The sequence below is a fragment of the Brachyhypopomus gauderio genome, chromosome 18, assembly GCF_052324685.1.
Source record: "Brachyhypopomus gauderio isolate BG-103 chromosome 18, BGAUD_0.2, whole genome shotgun sequence".
Classification (NCBI taxonomy): domain Eukaryota; kingdom Metazoa; phylum Chordata; class Actinopteri; order Gymnotiformes; family Hypopomidae; genus Brachyhypopomus; species Brachyhypopomus gauderio.
Window position 1 is genome coordinate 15,563,747 of NC_135228.1, and position 14,248 is coordinate 15,577,994.

Below are 14,248 nucleotides of genomic sequence, written 5' to 3' on the forward strand. Positions count from 1 at the left end.
TGTTTCCTCATTGGACATGTAGTCCGAACAGCACAAAGAACAAGAATTCTGAACTCGCCCGCCAACATCCTTAAATACGACTAGAGGCTATGAATTTTGGACAGCAAAGAAAACCGTATGTATTATTTCACACCTGAGCATAGACAGCTAAGTAAATAATCAAACATATATCCATGGACAAAGGTTGCTTTTTATTTGAACTCGTTTATATTCCATAGCCGACTATCCAGGTCTTCTGATCAACCCATCTACGTGACCCCACTGGGGGAACACATACACAGGACCAGGATAACAAGTGCAAGAATGGAGATAAAAGTGTCTACAGTATTACATACCGTCTCAACATGTGTGAAGAGGCATCAAGTTAACTCTAGAGTTACATCACACACAGCGCAGTTATACAATGTCACACACAGACATTCACAAACACTTTAGCAGTTGCAACAAATGACCAATTCCCTAATTTGAGATGTAAACCAAGTAATAACACTACTGTCCTCCATGGAAAACCGAGCAGAAGGTCCCCGCCTGCAGACTGTGGCGAGTCTGCCGTTAGACAACGGGGTAAGAACAAAGCAATACAGTAACTGAAGGGATGAGTGAACCAGTGGGAGAGACCAGCACTGTACATCGTTGGCCTTCAGGGGTGGGTATTCGTCATTTGCATCCCTTAAAGGTGATCGCTTTGAACAAGTGCCAAGTGAGTGAACAGGAAGGAGTGAGAGCCTCTCTAGGGTGGATAACCCCAACTCCAGCAGATGAGACACCGGGTGTTTAAACGCTGCTGAGGGCATCCACGCCCGGCAACAGTTTACCTGCGGATGGAGGAAACCAAACGTTCTTATTGAGGTGGTCAAACACGTATAGGCATCGCCCATGTAATGGTCTGCTTATGAGCAACTAAGCAACAATGGTTACCTTACTAGATTTTTAGAGCAGCTTTTTAAATACAAGTCCTAGCAATAAAAGAGCTCAAACAACCATATAAAAATAAATAAATATATTTTTAAAAATTATTAAAACCTCAGAAAGACATGTTCAGTCTAAGGTCTAAACAGTAGCTCAATTACAGCATTATAGCTCCAAATGATCCACTGGAGGTCCAAGCTAAGCTCTTAATTAAATAAAAAACAGGAAGTGAATTAACGCAACTCACCTTCCAGAAGCTCCAGACTGGCTCCGCCTCCTGTACTCACATGGCTCACCTTGTCCTCAGTGTCCCACTTGGCACAGCAGGTAGCAGTGTCTCCACCACCTATGGACATCAGAGCCAGACGCATTACCCACACAGACACGTGAACGATGCTAAGGAGGGGAGAGGGGTGTGCCTTTATATGAATGGACTGGTTTACAATAGGAAATACTTCAACATGATAAAAGAAGGTTTTTTCAGACATTAAGGTTCACAATGCAAAACTTCCATTTGACCTCCCAGGTTAAAATTTAGGTGGGTGGGACAAAATCCTGACGAGAACTTTTACTTTCTGGACCTAAGCCATCCACTACTGTTGTATTAGAATCAGGAGTTACTTGGGTACAAGTTACTTTTTTTTTTTGTTACAAGTTACAGGATAGAGATAACAAGAATCTGGTGCCACCTACTGGTTACTAAGAAACTAAAGATGGATGAGGCATAGCGTCACTTTCCTAAATAATAACAGCTGAGGAGCATTTTGAACTTAAATGTAAATCTGAACGTGGATTTTGACAGTGTTAATGTCCTCACTGTCCTTACCAATGATGGTGACGCAACCCTTCTTGGTCGCCTCCACAACATTGTCCATTAGGCTCTTAGTTCCAGTGGCAAAGTTGTCCCACTCAAACACGCCCACAGGTCCATTCCACACAATCTGCTTGGCTCTGCCCACAGCCTCTGCATAGAGCTTGGAGCTCTCAGGCCCACAATCCAGACCCTGGACGAGACAACAGAACCAGTTGAGAAGTTCAACATTGAGTAAACATCACCAATTCGGTTCAACCAAGGTGGGGCCGAGACCCCAGGCCAGGATGCAAGCGCCGTACCATCCAGCCTGATGGGATGCCATCAGCCAGCTTAGCCGTCCCGGTCGTAGCCTTCTCATCAAACTTATCTGCTGTGACAAAATCAACAGGAAGGGCAATCTTGACGCCATTTTTCTCCGCCTTGGCCATCAGGTCTTTCACAATCTTGGCACCCTCCTCATCGTACAGGGATGTGCCGATCTGTCCCAAAATACACAGATTAAACATTTAGAGAGAACAGTGAAGACAGAAAACCATTCCTAATTAAACAACTTATTTACTTTTGTATTTAATTAAAAATGGATTATGGACACTCATTGGGTACAAAAATTCACTCCAAGGCATTTTAAAAGCACGGCAGGCTACGTCCATGATGATCTCTCCCAACAAAGCATCTTTCCCAGGACACTCACCTCCATGTTGTTGAGGACCTTCAGGAAGGTGAAAGCCATCCCACCCCCGATGATCATCTCATCCACCTTGTCCAGCATGTTGTTGATCAGCTGGATCTTATCTTTGACTTTAGCTCTGCAATGACCAAAGAAACCAGTATACCAATGAGTGTGGTACATTCATTCATTTTAACTACTGCAATTATGTTACCTAGGCTAGAAAGAACACTGTGAGAGAGAAAGTAAGACAAAATAAGTCTTGAATAAACCAAGTTGTGTAGGGTTTATCAATGGGCCATTCCTTTCAGCAAAGCCCATACTTGGCATTGGTTTATCATAGCAAATTAGTACCAGCCAATGCATATTTGGCTCAGTATTGTTGTTTGAACTTGTGCAGCCAGATGCAAGATGTCCAATAAATGGGATCCATTACCTTGGAGTTGTACATTTCAAATAGCCCAATCACATGCCTTACTATAAAATGTACAAATCTCACCAAAATCATTGGAGACCTGTTCTCTATAAACTATTCCATCCCAACTCTAGAATTATCCTTCGCCATTTATGCACTATGCCAAGATTCAAAAGGTTGTTTTAGTGTAAAGTCCCCCCCCCCCCCCCCCAAGTCTTCATTGGCAAATGTGGTTACACAACAAACCCATGTTGTTTTAGACTCTGACCTTCTTTAGACTCTGACCTCCGGCCTTTGTGCGGTCGTAGGCCTATGCACTGTGCACTTTTGATTGTGTAAGTAGTAAGCAGGCTTTCACGAGGGTTCAAGTGCAAAAAGCAAAAACAACAAAAAACCCAGCTCATCACCCAAATCTGTACATCAGTGCAACAGCAGCCAGTAGAACTACTGTGCTTGAAGCCCTGTAAACCGGATCTGCCCCGTCCCACACTGGTCTGCATCAGTGCTACAAAATCTGGAGCAGCATCATAAATAAATGCAAGATACAATTAATTAATGACAAGACGCTGAAGAAGCTCAAAGGCTTAATATGAATAATCGCAGCACCCTTCTAGTACAGCCCAACCTAAACCACGGACCTTTCTGTATCATCACTCAGATAATGGTATAAATTCCCACCATTTTACCATACACCAGTCCCTTACTGCCTTAAAATAGACCCACCTTTTCAAATCCGCTTGAGTGATCGATAGTACCTAATTAATGCATTTGAACAATCGCCATTCCTTCAGTTACTTCTATACATGTACATACCTTATTGTTCTCCCTTCTTACAGGGTTTCTAGCTTAAATAGAATCCATAGAAAAATCAACCACTCCCATCCTATACCCATATTCCTGTGGGTAAACTCTTACCCTCCAAGGATGGCAAGGAAGGGTCTCTGAGGTTTCTCCAAGGCCATGGCGAAGTAGTCCAGCTCCTTCTTCATCAAGAAGCCTGCAGCCTTCTGAGGTAGGTCCACTCCTACCATAGAGCTGAAGGAAAAGCCAGTGATCAGCCTACAGGTAGTGCATGAATCTCCTTTACCAAAATAAAAACGACTTCCTGCCAAGCATCCTTCTGTTTTTCATTGCATTTGTTACACATATGTAGCAGGATCTGATTTTGTTCTTCATTCTTGGGAATTAATGGTCATGCAGGGCATTACCAGGTGGAAGATTGTGTTGAAACAAATATAATGATTAGGTGCCGGCAATGTACCTGTGGGCCCTGTGTGCTGTTCCAAAGGCGTCATTAATGTAGACATCACCCAGCTTGGACAGGGAAGCCCGGAAAGTTTTAATTTGTTCATCTGATGCTTTGGTCTGGTGGGAAGAACCAGGAGACATTATATGCCCAAATGCCGTGTTGTGCAGACAAGTGTGAAAAATGTAAAATAAAATAAAAATCTGATAAGAACACTAAATTTGCTGGTCCAGGAAACACATGAGGACTCTAAACTTTGCAGTTCTAGATTTCTGCAGGTGATTTACCCCCCCCTCAAGAACAGATTTATAGGATACATTCACACTAAAGATACGGAGACCACAATACACCCCAGATCAGATTGCAGCTGTGTTGAAGTGCCTGAAGACCCTTGAACTTGGTTGAGTAAAAGATCACGCATGTGCTTTGGAAATGCATGGGTGCGCTGCTCTGCAGGATGGCCAACGAGAATGACTTCTATTATTGGATCATCAAGATGCCCCCGCAAAGGTCAAGTATTAAGAGAAAGGTCAGTGGGGTGCTTGCATGTCCTCCCCACCCCTCAGCTCTCTTTCCCCTACACTGCATACCAGCTGGGGCTCTGCAGACCAGAAAAGCAACGCGCAGGGCCAGGATTGCCTCAGTGACCCCGCTAAAAGGCCAGCTGTACAGGGAGTGGTAGGTAGATGCTGAGAGTTACGCTTGGGTTAGAGATGGGAAGCCAAATCAAATGAGAAGGAGTTTATGCTGCTTGTAACATCCAACAGTGATGGATTTGTTTGGATGTTTCTGCATGGACAGAATTAAGAATTAAAACCACTAAAATCATATACATCAATAAACTGAGTGATGGATGAGAATTCATAATCAGGTTATGGTTTTATGAAGATTATAACTTTAACTGAGGTAACCTGATTAGGATGTTCCCATGACGGTGATAATCCAGCCATTACCTCAATCTGATTATAATCACATTTTAACATGCATGTAAACACTAACTGATTCACAGCTCATGGCTACTGCTGAGCTGTTCTGTGCAGTGGTAAATTTGACTTGGCGAGTCTGCTGTGCAGACAATAGGACACATACTGTGAATGTGCACCAGCATGACATTCTTTTCTATACAAAAAAATTGTGAAAGATTCACAATTCATATTTAAGTACAACTAACAGTTTTGAGGATACAACACATCCAATATATGGATCCAAGTCCCACATGGTTCACAAAACTAAAAAAGGGCTTATTTTTTCATACTACCCTACTCTTCCACACTCAGTCTAGCTGAAAGTAAACAATAAACAAATCTACATTCAGGGCTTCCACCGTTGCTATGGCACCTAGTCACTCACCTTATTACCCGCGGCGTCTTTTCCCTTGCCCTCCTCGGCCACGTGGAAACGCAGGTTCTCCAGCAGGATGACGGAACCGGCGGGGGGGTCAGCACACGCACTTTCCACGTCAGGGCCCACGCAGTCCTTCAGGAACTTCACGTCTCTGTAATGGAATGTAACATCAGGGCCACCACAAACATATTGCTGGATGCTTGGAAACACACATCTTTTGTGGGCACATGTAAACAGATCCTGTCGTGTACTGCAGCTCCAACACCATGGTGTAGTCTGAAGTGTACAAATGAAGTGTACAAATCACTCACTTGCCCAGCAGGGTCTTGAGTTCTGCAGCTACAGGTTCCAGAGAGTACTTATTGGGCATTGGAACACCGTCGGGCCGGCCCAAATGGCTCATCAGTACCACAGATTTGGCGCTGTTGTCCAAACAGTGCTGGATGGATGGCACTGCGGCCTTGATCCTGTTGGGGTGTTTTTCAATGTTCAGCTATATACACTTATTTTGTGGTTAAATTGTAGGAAACAGAATGATAGTTTACCTCTGGTTGTTTGTGATTGTTTTGTCCTTCATGGGGACGTTGAAATCAACCCTATGAGAGAGTAAACAATGTTTTTAGCATTGCTATTTTTGTTTTTAGCAAAGCTATTCTGTGTTGGCAATTTTACACAGATAAATAATATTAGGATATGAAAGAGCAGAGAAACTCCAGACAAGTGAGACAATAACAAAAACTACTGTCTCTGAAAAGCTGCTACATTGTTCATTATTAATGGCCTGAAAGCCAAGAACAAGAGCTTACTGAAGTGACAGATACCAACACCAGATACACACACCTTGTTTGACTTTTGCTTTTGTTCTAAATTTGTGTTTTGTGCTCTCAGGAAGTACAGCACATTACTATTGCATGTGCTCAGTCACAGAAGCAAATAACAGAGCTCCAATGCTCCACCCTCTGCAGTCACAGGAAGTTGCTACTCAACACCTGAAATTACTCTAGGCCTTTGGAAACGATTCAAAGGCATGTGGGTACACATACTCGTGGTTCGAGACCATGAGTATTAAAACTATTGAGTCTTAAACTCAGAAAGTGGTAGTGATCTTAGTCACAGTGACACTACACTGTGGCAGTGTGCTACTGAACTGAGTCATCCTTTTGCCCCAGTACCGAACAGAAACCACCAGTTTTAAATCGTGGAATTTTATGATTCAGTTTCTCAGTTGGAGACAACATTTCCGTGACACCGAGGCATTTAATTGGATCAAGGCGCGATTAATGAGTCAAGTACAGAGACGAAACGTCCCATAGCAACTCGTCTCTATGCTGCTGCCACTAACGTACGTGTCGCTAAGGGCGAACGCGCCACGGCACGCTCTGAAAAGATCCATCAGAACTCACTCCACACCACGTGGGCTAAGCCACGCCCCCAAACCCCACATTCTTCCCCCAGTTCGTTCAGTCGGGCGGAAGAACGAATGGTTAGCAAAGTGCGGTCCCAGTAGGAGGGATATAAACTTCGGAAAAGTCTAATAGTTAATAATAGGATGCATAATTCACAGCTATTCCAATGTCTACATTAAAAATAGTTTCTAGGAAAACACATTTAACTAAATATTACACAAGCATACTATTGAAGAGCGTTTCCTAGGAAACGCTGAACACTGCTTGGTGATGTCAGGCTGCCTTTAAAAAAATGATTAGCCTACAGCTAAAGACTGAACACGAGCTGTTAGGTTTGTTCATTTGTGTATTATCTACAGGTTTAGTTTTACACATTTATTAAACTTGCACGATTAAAATCGCATGTATATTTCAGACAGGGCTCAAGTGGTTATTCCATAGTATATTATAATCCCCATCGTGTCTGGGTATGCCAAGGATAAATATTTAAATATCAACGTGGTTGTATTTCAATTGTAGCCCGTTTTATTAGAGATTATAAGTAGCAAGATTATTTCAGCTTTTACAAAGCTAATGCGATGACAGACGAACTTATTTGGTTAAAATGTTATTTTATCAACACCCAGTAGTAGGTGCTAGTGGGCGCAACTCTCAATGCAGGTAAAAATGTAAACGTGCAAAATTAAATCATCCAGTAAACGGACTAAAGGACTCATTCACAAACGGAGTTAAGGCATCTTAAGAAACCAAAAGTTGGTTTACTCAAACTACGCATGGTAATGTTTTAGGGAAATTGCTAAAACGAGATACGTGACGTGCACTTCCTGTGAAAGACCTTAAATGAAACGTTATTCATTCTGATACAGTTTAAGTAGAGGTCACACTGCTATAGCGATACGTTTATTTGTGTGATGGCACAGAGAGATACTTTATTACTCAACATAGTTTGGATCTTTTTTATTATCACATTAATGATGGCTGTGACAGCGATAAACATGATGGCTGCGTGCATCTCATACAGCCTATACACACACTTATACCTTAAAAACTCACCTCATAATTACGCGCTTTCCGTTCACATCCACCTTGTCCAAGGTGAGTTTGTTCGACAGAGACATCTTGGGCGATAACTGGCGGTTTCTCCTTCCCCTGTAGACTTCAGTGCTGGGTAGTTCCCGAATGAAAATGACCTTAGCTTGAAGCTCACGCACCCAAGGTGGGCGGGACAGAGCTTGATATTCCGCTGTTTATTGGTTCATGTCAAAAGAGGCGTACAGCGGGGTGGGGTAGGAAGGATCGGGGCAGTTTAATCAGTTATTGGATGCTGTTGCTGTCATTCACTACTTCGCTGCGTCACACTGCGTCTCATTTAAGCAATGGTACGTGACGGTTACAGGTTTGTAAATGGTTGCAAATATCTATATATTCACCCTCTTTGGATTAGAACTGTATGCTCCTTTAATACTTCCTCATATTATATACATTTAATACCAAAGGTCTACTGTATTGGACTAACTCGCATATAATGCAATGATCTAATAAAATGCTGTGATCCTACATAAATACGCTTCTGAAGACTCAAAAATCACCTTGACAGCTTGTTATGCCTGGTAAAAAAAATCCAATTGTTTTTTATGACTCAAATATTTATTCTACTTCTCGTTTACGTCGCCTCACCAGTGACGGTTCTGGGGAGGGGGGTGTCTCCTGTCTCAACATCCTTGGACCCCCTAAATGAGGCGTGGCATGAGACGCATCATTTTTGTGAATGGCGATAAAGCGGCAGCAGTATTGGCAACTTAGCGATTCCGTGGCAATATTTAACGAGTATTCAGACCTCTCTAGCTACTCTAGTTTGCTCTTAGTCATTTAGCGACTTTCAGTCAGCCCCCCAACCCTAACATACTGGTCCCAGTCTGGCCCCAGTTCAGATGGTCTAGAGACCTCCACTGCGCCTCACCCTCCCAAACTTTCGGTTAGCTGGCTGCATGTTAGAACAATGTAGAATTTTTTGTTATGAAATTCAATTAAATCTTCATAAGGTCAAAGTAGTTTTGTGACTTGTTTTAGAATACGCTTAAACCACTGCTATCTACCCTTATGTGACAGTATACATTTTAAGTTCGTTACGTTTACTAATTGTTCAACTCCACGATTTCGCCTTGAGCAGTTGCTAAACTAAACGCATTTTGGGCCGTTACACGATCCTCATGTTCTGTAAAACTACTTCCCTCGTGTACAATGGAGCGTTTTGAGGATTTTTTGATAGCAACTTCCCTCATCCCTGAGTAATCGGAATGCCCTTCAATATGGCAGCAGGTTTCCCCCGAGTATAAGTGGGAGTCCAATATTTAGGTATGACAAAATTTTCAAGCTTAAAAAGAATCACATATCTAGACAGAGCTGAAATAGACCTTTAAAATGATACCTGGATTTTGAAAATTGGTTGAGAATTGATAGTTATATTTATAATATCATGTATCACATTAAAATATAATACATTAATTACAATAGAAGTCATGTGACTGAAATTCACATAATCTAATTCTAATTAATCATAATTAATAATTAATCATAATCTAATTCGAAGTGATGTTAACTATATTACCATTTAACAACAAGTTATATCAGAAAACAATGAGATTAAACTACACAACACTGGTATCAGTACCGATTTCAAGAAAACACTGGGAACGAGTTAAACCGAGACGCCGCTTTTAGCCTAAAGTTGCTAGCTACCGTGACCAGTGTTGCCAGGTTCGCGGTTTTCACGCCAAATTGGGCTTGTTTGAAACTCCTTCCGCGGGTAAAAATTCTGGGGTCGCGGGGTGCGGTTTTTTGGGCTACTTTTGAGTTGGGCCACTGCGGGAGTTACAAGTCAACACTAAGAATCGATGGCGATATAATACTTAATTTGTCTCTGCTTCCCCAGTCGACAATTTACACCCCCCTTCCGCTCAACAACTTACACTCGCCACCCCCCCCCCTCCGCTCAACAACTTACACTCGCCCCCCCCCCCCCCCCCCCCCCCCCCCCCCGCTCAACAACTTTGGCCTTTGGGCTAGTTTTGGCTTCTGAGGGGCGGATTTTATACTGACTTTGGGCTGGATATTTTTGTAGGACCTGGCAACACTGACCGTGACGTTCGATACGCCAATGTCAATCATGACTTATTTTCCGCGGTCTAGTAAAATACTTTCGCCTGCACGGATTTCGATGAAATTTGGTCAGTATTGAGATAAAAGCTGTATTTTTAGGTCCACATATATTTCGATGGTGTCCGGAGCGTTGATGAAGAAAACAGACCGCTTGAAAACAACAAAGTATCTTATCGCTGGTCTCCCGACCTGAAATCGCCTCAGAGTTGACTATAAATAGTGCCTGATGATTGGCTGGGTTGTACTTGAACTCACAGTATTATTCAAGAAAAAACATACATCTGCTATAATCCTGTACCTGTCCTGTAGACCTGTTCGCAATTTGGTGTTGGGGGAATTTCTCACTTGAACTGAGTTAGTGGGTCCCTAGACATGAAAAATCACTGAGGTGCTCGTCCGCCATAGTGCCACGAATTCCGCAATGGTCAAATTAAATATGGCCGCCATCAGCTATGATAAAAATCCAACTTTTTTGTTTCTGAATGTATATAGACATATAATACCTCCATTTAGACTAATTATGGTATGGGGAATTCATTTCTGATATTGTTATGACCATACTGGATGATTTTAACCTTGAATGGTCATGGTCAAGGTTCTTTTCCTATTCTGAAGTATCGTAAAATACATGCACATGTAAAGTGGACATGTAAACTGGAACTTACACGTGGCTACTATAGAGGATTCTATGCCAATCTTTGCAGAATGTGACTGCATAAACTACCTTCGTCATGGCTCATGGTGTCTTGAACAAATCAAGGTGCTAGTTCACAGATCCTGAGCTCTACCGGCGCTTCTCGATAGGCCAGTGGGTTGTGCAGGATCGCCCTGGCTGGTTCTGTGCTGTGGGAGGTGACATGAAGGTTGAGCAGACCATTCAGCGAATGTCAAAGGGTCCTGGAGGTCACTACGTAGTAGGAGCCACACACAATGCAAATGCTGTATCAGAGTTTGAACTCTTGTTCCACGAGATTGGGATGATCACTGATGTCCTCAACTTTCTCACCAACAACACTTTGAAACAGACAGAATGCCATCTTCAGCATGCACTGAGCACCACTCGCCGCCTTATATTCAACCAAAATGTTTCAAAGCTGCTGGACTTTGTGCTAGAGCGGCAAAATCCCTACTCATTGACAGTCAATGTGCCTGTTCCACTGCACAATCTGCTCACCAAGCAGGCTGCTGACCGAGTTGTCGCTTCTCGCTTGCTCAACTGTCTCCAAAATGGGAAGCATGTCTACTGCTCCTATAGACAGGAGAGGTTAGTTGAGAAGACCAAGAAAATTAGCACTACTGTATCAAAGAGAAAACTACCTCAGTTCAATGAACAAACACAGAAAACCCCAACAATCAGTATGAAGGAACATAAGTCAGTTTCATCCAAAGACATGGCTGAGGCACATAGAAGCATGGACATTGCTAAAGAGCGGGGTAAGAGTATCCGGGAGATACTTTCTCATGATGTGCTTTCAGCATCTCCCCTGTTTGATGGTGACCTTCCAGTTCATGTCAACAAGTCAAAACTTGTCAGTGAGATTGAGCCTAAACTTGATCTCACCCAGTGGATTTCTGGATCAACTTATTCCACTCATGTTGTTGTAGACTTCATGTCGAAGATGCGTCAGATGCCTCTAGCACAATTTCGTACTTTAGGTGCGGTCATCAATGCCATCATCAGCTCAACATCATCTCTCTGCAAAGAGCCAGAGTTCATCCATCTTGTTCTAGATTCCTACATCGAGATGTCCCTAAAGGAAGGGGAGCGCATGCGGCGTACATACTCAACAACAGGCATTGACATCATTGGCATGAACAAACACACCCCCATCCCTCAGCAACTTGACAAGTTCTGGGCATCTGAGGAGAACAAGCGGAATCTCCAACTATTAGCTAGGGATATGGTGTGCAATCGAGCCAGTGGCAATGCTACTGTAATTGTGAGTTCTGTTGTCATTGATGATGAGGTGCTACCAGCAAAGGCAACTGGTGGGGAAGAGATCCCAGACCTCTTGAACTGGATTGAAGAAGCTGATGCCAGGTTGCTGGTGCATGTTGAGTGAGCTATACGTGTGAAGCAGTGTGAGAGAGTTATCATAGTCTCCAATGACACAGACACCTTTGCACTGCTTCTCCGCTACAGCCCATACTTCCAAAAACTTGGGATGAAGGAGATCTGGCAGCAGTATAGTCTTCTAATTGGATGCTCTAAACAGTCCACAAAGAAGCTACAACTTGTACAAAATGCCGCAGCTAGAGTCCTAACCAAGGCTAGGAAATTCGATCATATTACTCCCACTCTCGCCGCACTACACTGGCTGCCGATTAAATATCGCATTGAATTTAAAGTTCTCCTGTTAACCTATAAGGCGTTAAATGGTCTTGCCCCACAATATCTGAGTGAACTCATTGATTACTACAACCCATCTCGCCCTTTGCGCTCCCAAAATGCTGGATTTCTCCTAGTTCCAAAAATTAGTAAAACTACAGCCGGAGGCAGAGCTTTCTCTTTTAAAGCCCCTCAATTATGGAATAGCCTTCCAGCTCCAATCCGAGATTCTGACACAGTTCCAATCTTTAAATCTAGACTTAAGACTCACCTGTTTAGTCAAGCCTTCAGCTAAAATTCCCCTTGTAAGGTGTAGGGGCTTGGGGGCCCCCAGACATTGAGATTTCTGTTGATCTGAGATGTTGATGCTGTCATCCAGCTGTGTCTTGGCATCACTCTATTTGTGACTATGACTTGACTGGAAAGCAATGTCTCAGTGAGCCCTCATGCCTGTAGTCACCTCTGAACCCCTCCCTTTAGTTATGCTGCTATAGATTAGTCTGCCGGAGCCACATGCTGATCACTGGCACGTGAGCTACGTACATTTAAATCAATGGTGGTTTAAATTTATGTCCACTCAGTCTGTATTATCTATCTTCTTGCATGGCTCTACCCAAGACGATTGGATACTGGTACCTGCAGGCACCTGGGGGATGGTCTGGCTGCCGGTGGATGTGCTGATACCGGGGTTCACCTGGGGAGTAACACTGCAGTCGGAGCCTACAATACCAGCATCACTGCTCCGACACGGAATGAAAGCCTGGCATTCATCAACAGACATTTACAGTGACAATATCAAAACCCAGAACTTTCAATTCTACCTTTTACCTAGTCTGATTGTGTGAATTGTGTGTGACTTCTGTATTTGTGTGTTAACGGGCCGCCCAATGGAGGATGGGTTCCCTTTTGAGTCTTGGTTCTCCCGAGGTTTCTTCCTATTTCCCACCATCATAGGGAGTTTTTCCTCGCCACTGTCGCCTTTGGCTTGCTCATTAGGGTTCTGGACCCATAGTATTGTTAACCTTGTAAACCCTGTAAAGCTGCTTTGCGACAACTTGAGTTGTTAAAAGCGCTATACAAATAAACTTTGATTTGATTTGATTTGAGTATGGCACTGGTGAGAGGCTTCAAATGCTTCCACTCCATCAAGCAGTCTCTCGTCTTGGAGCATCACTGTCAAAGACAGTGATTAAAGCTCATATCCTGACTGGAGATGACTGTATGAGCAAGGTGGGGACTAAACATGCTGCTATGGCTTCTGATCCAGTCCAGTACTTGGCCAACTTTGGAGAAGCAGATACCTTGACAGAGCAAGATGCAGCTTTGGCTGAGGAGTACTTGGTGCGTGTCTGGGCTGGGGTCCGATCAACTACAACAGCTAAGACATTTGATGACTTCAGGGTAGAAATCTACACCAGTGGAAGTGCTGGAATTGATGTTCTCCCTCCCACAAGTAGTGTGATCAGAGGCCACATCCAACGAGGGGCTTTTCTGGTTTATACGGCATGCAACTTGCTTGCAGCAGCCAAGGACACCAAAGTAAGACAAGAGCCAACGGAACATGGATGGAAGGAGCACTTTGGCACACTCCTGCCATCAAAATGTCCAAAGCTCTTACCACCAAGTCTGCTCACAGTATGCAAGTGTGCAGGCAAATGTGACAATCGCCGATGTAGCTGTTGTTCTGCTGGAGTTTCATGCACCGTATTCTGCCATGGAAAAATGGAAAAATCATTTTGTAAAAACCCATCCCACTAATATGCATGCACACATACAGAAATCACACTACATGGTGCACTTTTAGTTAATTTAATGTAATTTGTATCACTTTTTTGCTACATAGTTTTATTTGCACCCAGCTGTTTTATTTTATATCAATAGTTCAAAGGGGATGTTTAAAATGTTTTTTCTCTTCATGACTTGTATATATTTGTATTATTGAAAAAAATATTAAATGTC

The 14,248-nt window shown here is 43.1% G+C and overlaps 1 protein-coding gene across 1 annotated transcript; it reads right to left on the reverse strand.

Moving 5' to 3' along the window:
- Positions 1–170: 170 nt before the first annotated feature.
- On the reverse strand, positions 171–8,012 carry pgk1 (phosphoglycerate kinase 1). The gene is made up of 11 exons (XM_076980575.1): positions 7,855–8,012; positions 5,941–5,991; positions 5,707–5,862; positions 5,402–5,546; positions 4,067–4,170; positions 3,721–3,840; positions 2,415–2,529; positions 2,023–2,202; positions 1,736–1,913; positions 1,157–1,255; positions 171–815 (listed from the first exon to the last, which is right to left on the reverse strand). Exons 1-11 carry the CDS (start codon positions 7,917–7,919, stop codon positions 775–777), a joined length of 1,254 nt encoding a protein of 417 aa, XP_076836690.1. The 5' UTR covers positions 7,920–8,012; the 3' UTR covers positions 171–774.
- Between the last annotated feature and the right edge of the window lie 6,236 nt (positions 8,013–14,248).

Excerpts from the sequence above, each read along its gene's own strand:
- pgk1 (XM_076980575.1), bottom strand. The coding sequence starts at position 7,919 with ATGTCTCTGTCGAACAAACTCACCTTGGACAAGGTGGATGTGAACGGA. Across the intron at positions 5,863-5,940 it reads ACAATCACAAACAACCAGAG|GATCAAGGCCGCAGTGCCAT; the intron begins GTAAACTATCAT and ends ACACCCCAACAG. Across the intron at positions 2,530-3,720 it reads TTCCTTGCCATCCTTGGAGG|AGCTAAAGTCAAAGATAAGA; the intron begins GTAAGAGTTTAC and ends TGGTCATTGCAG.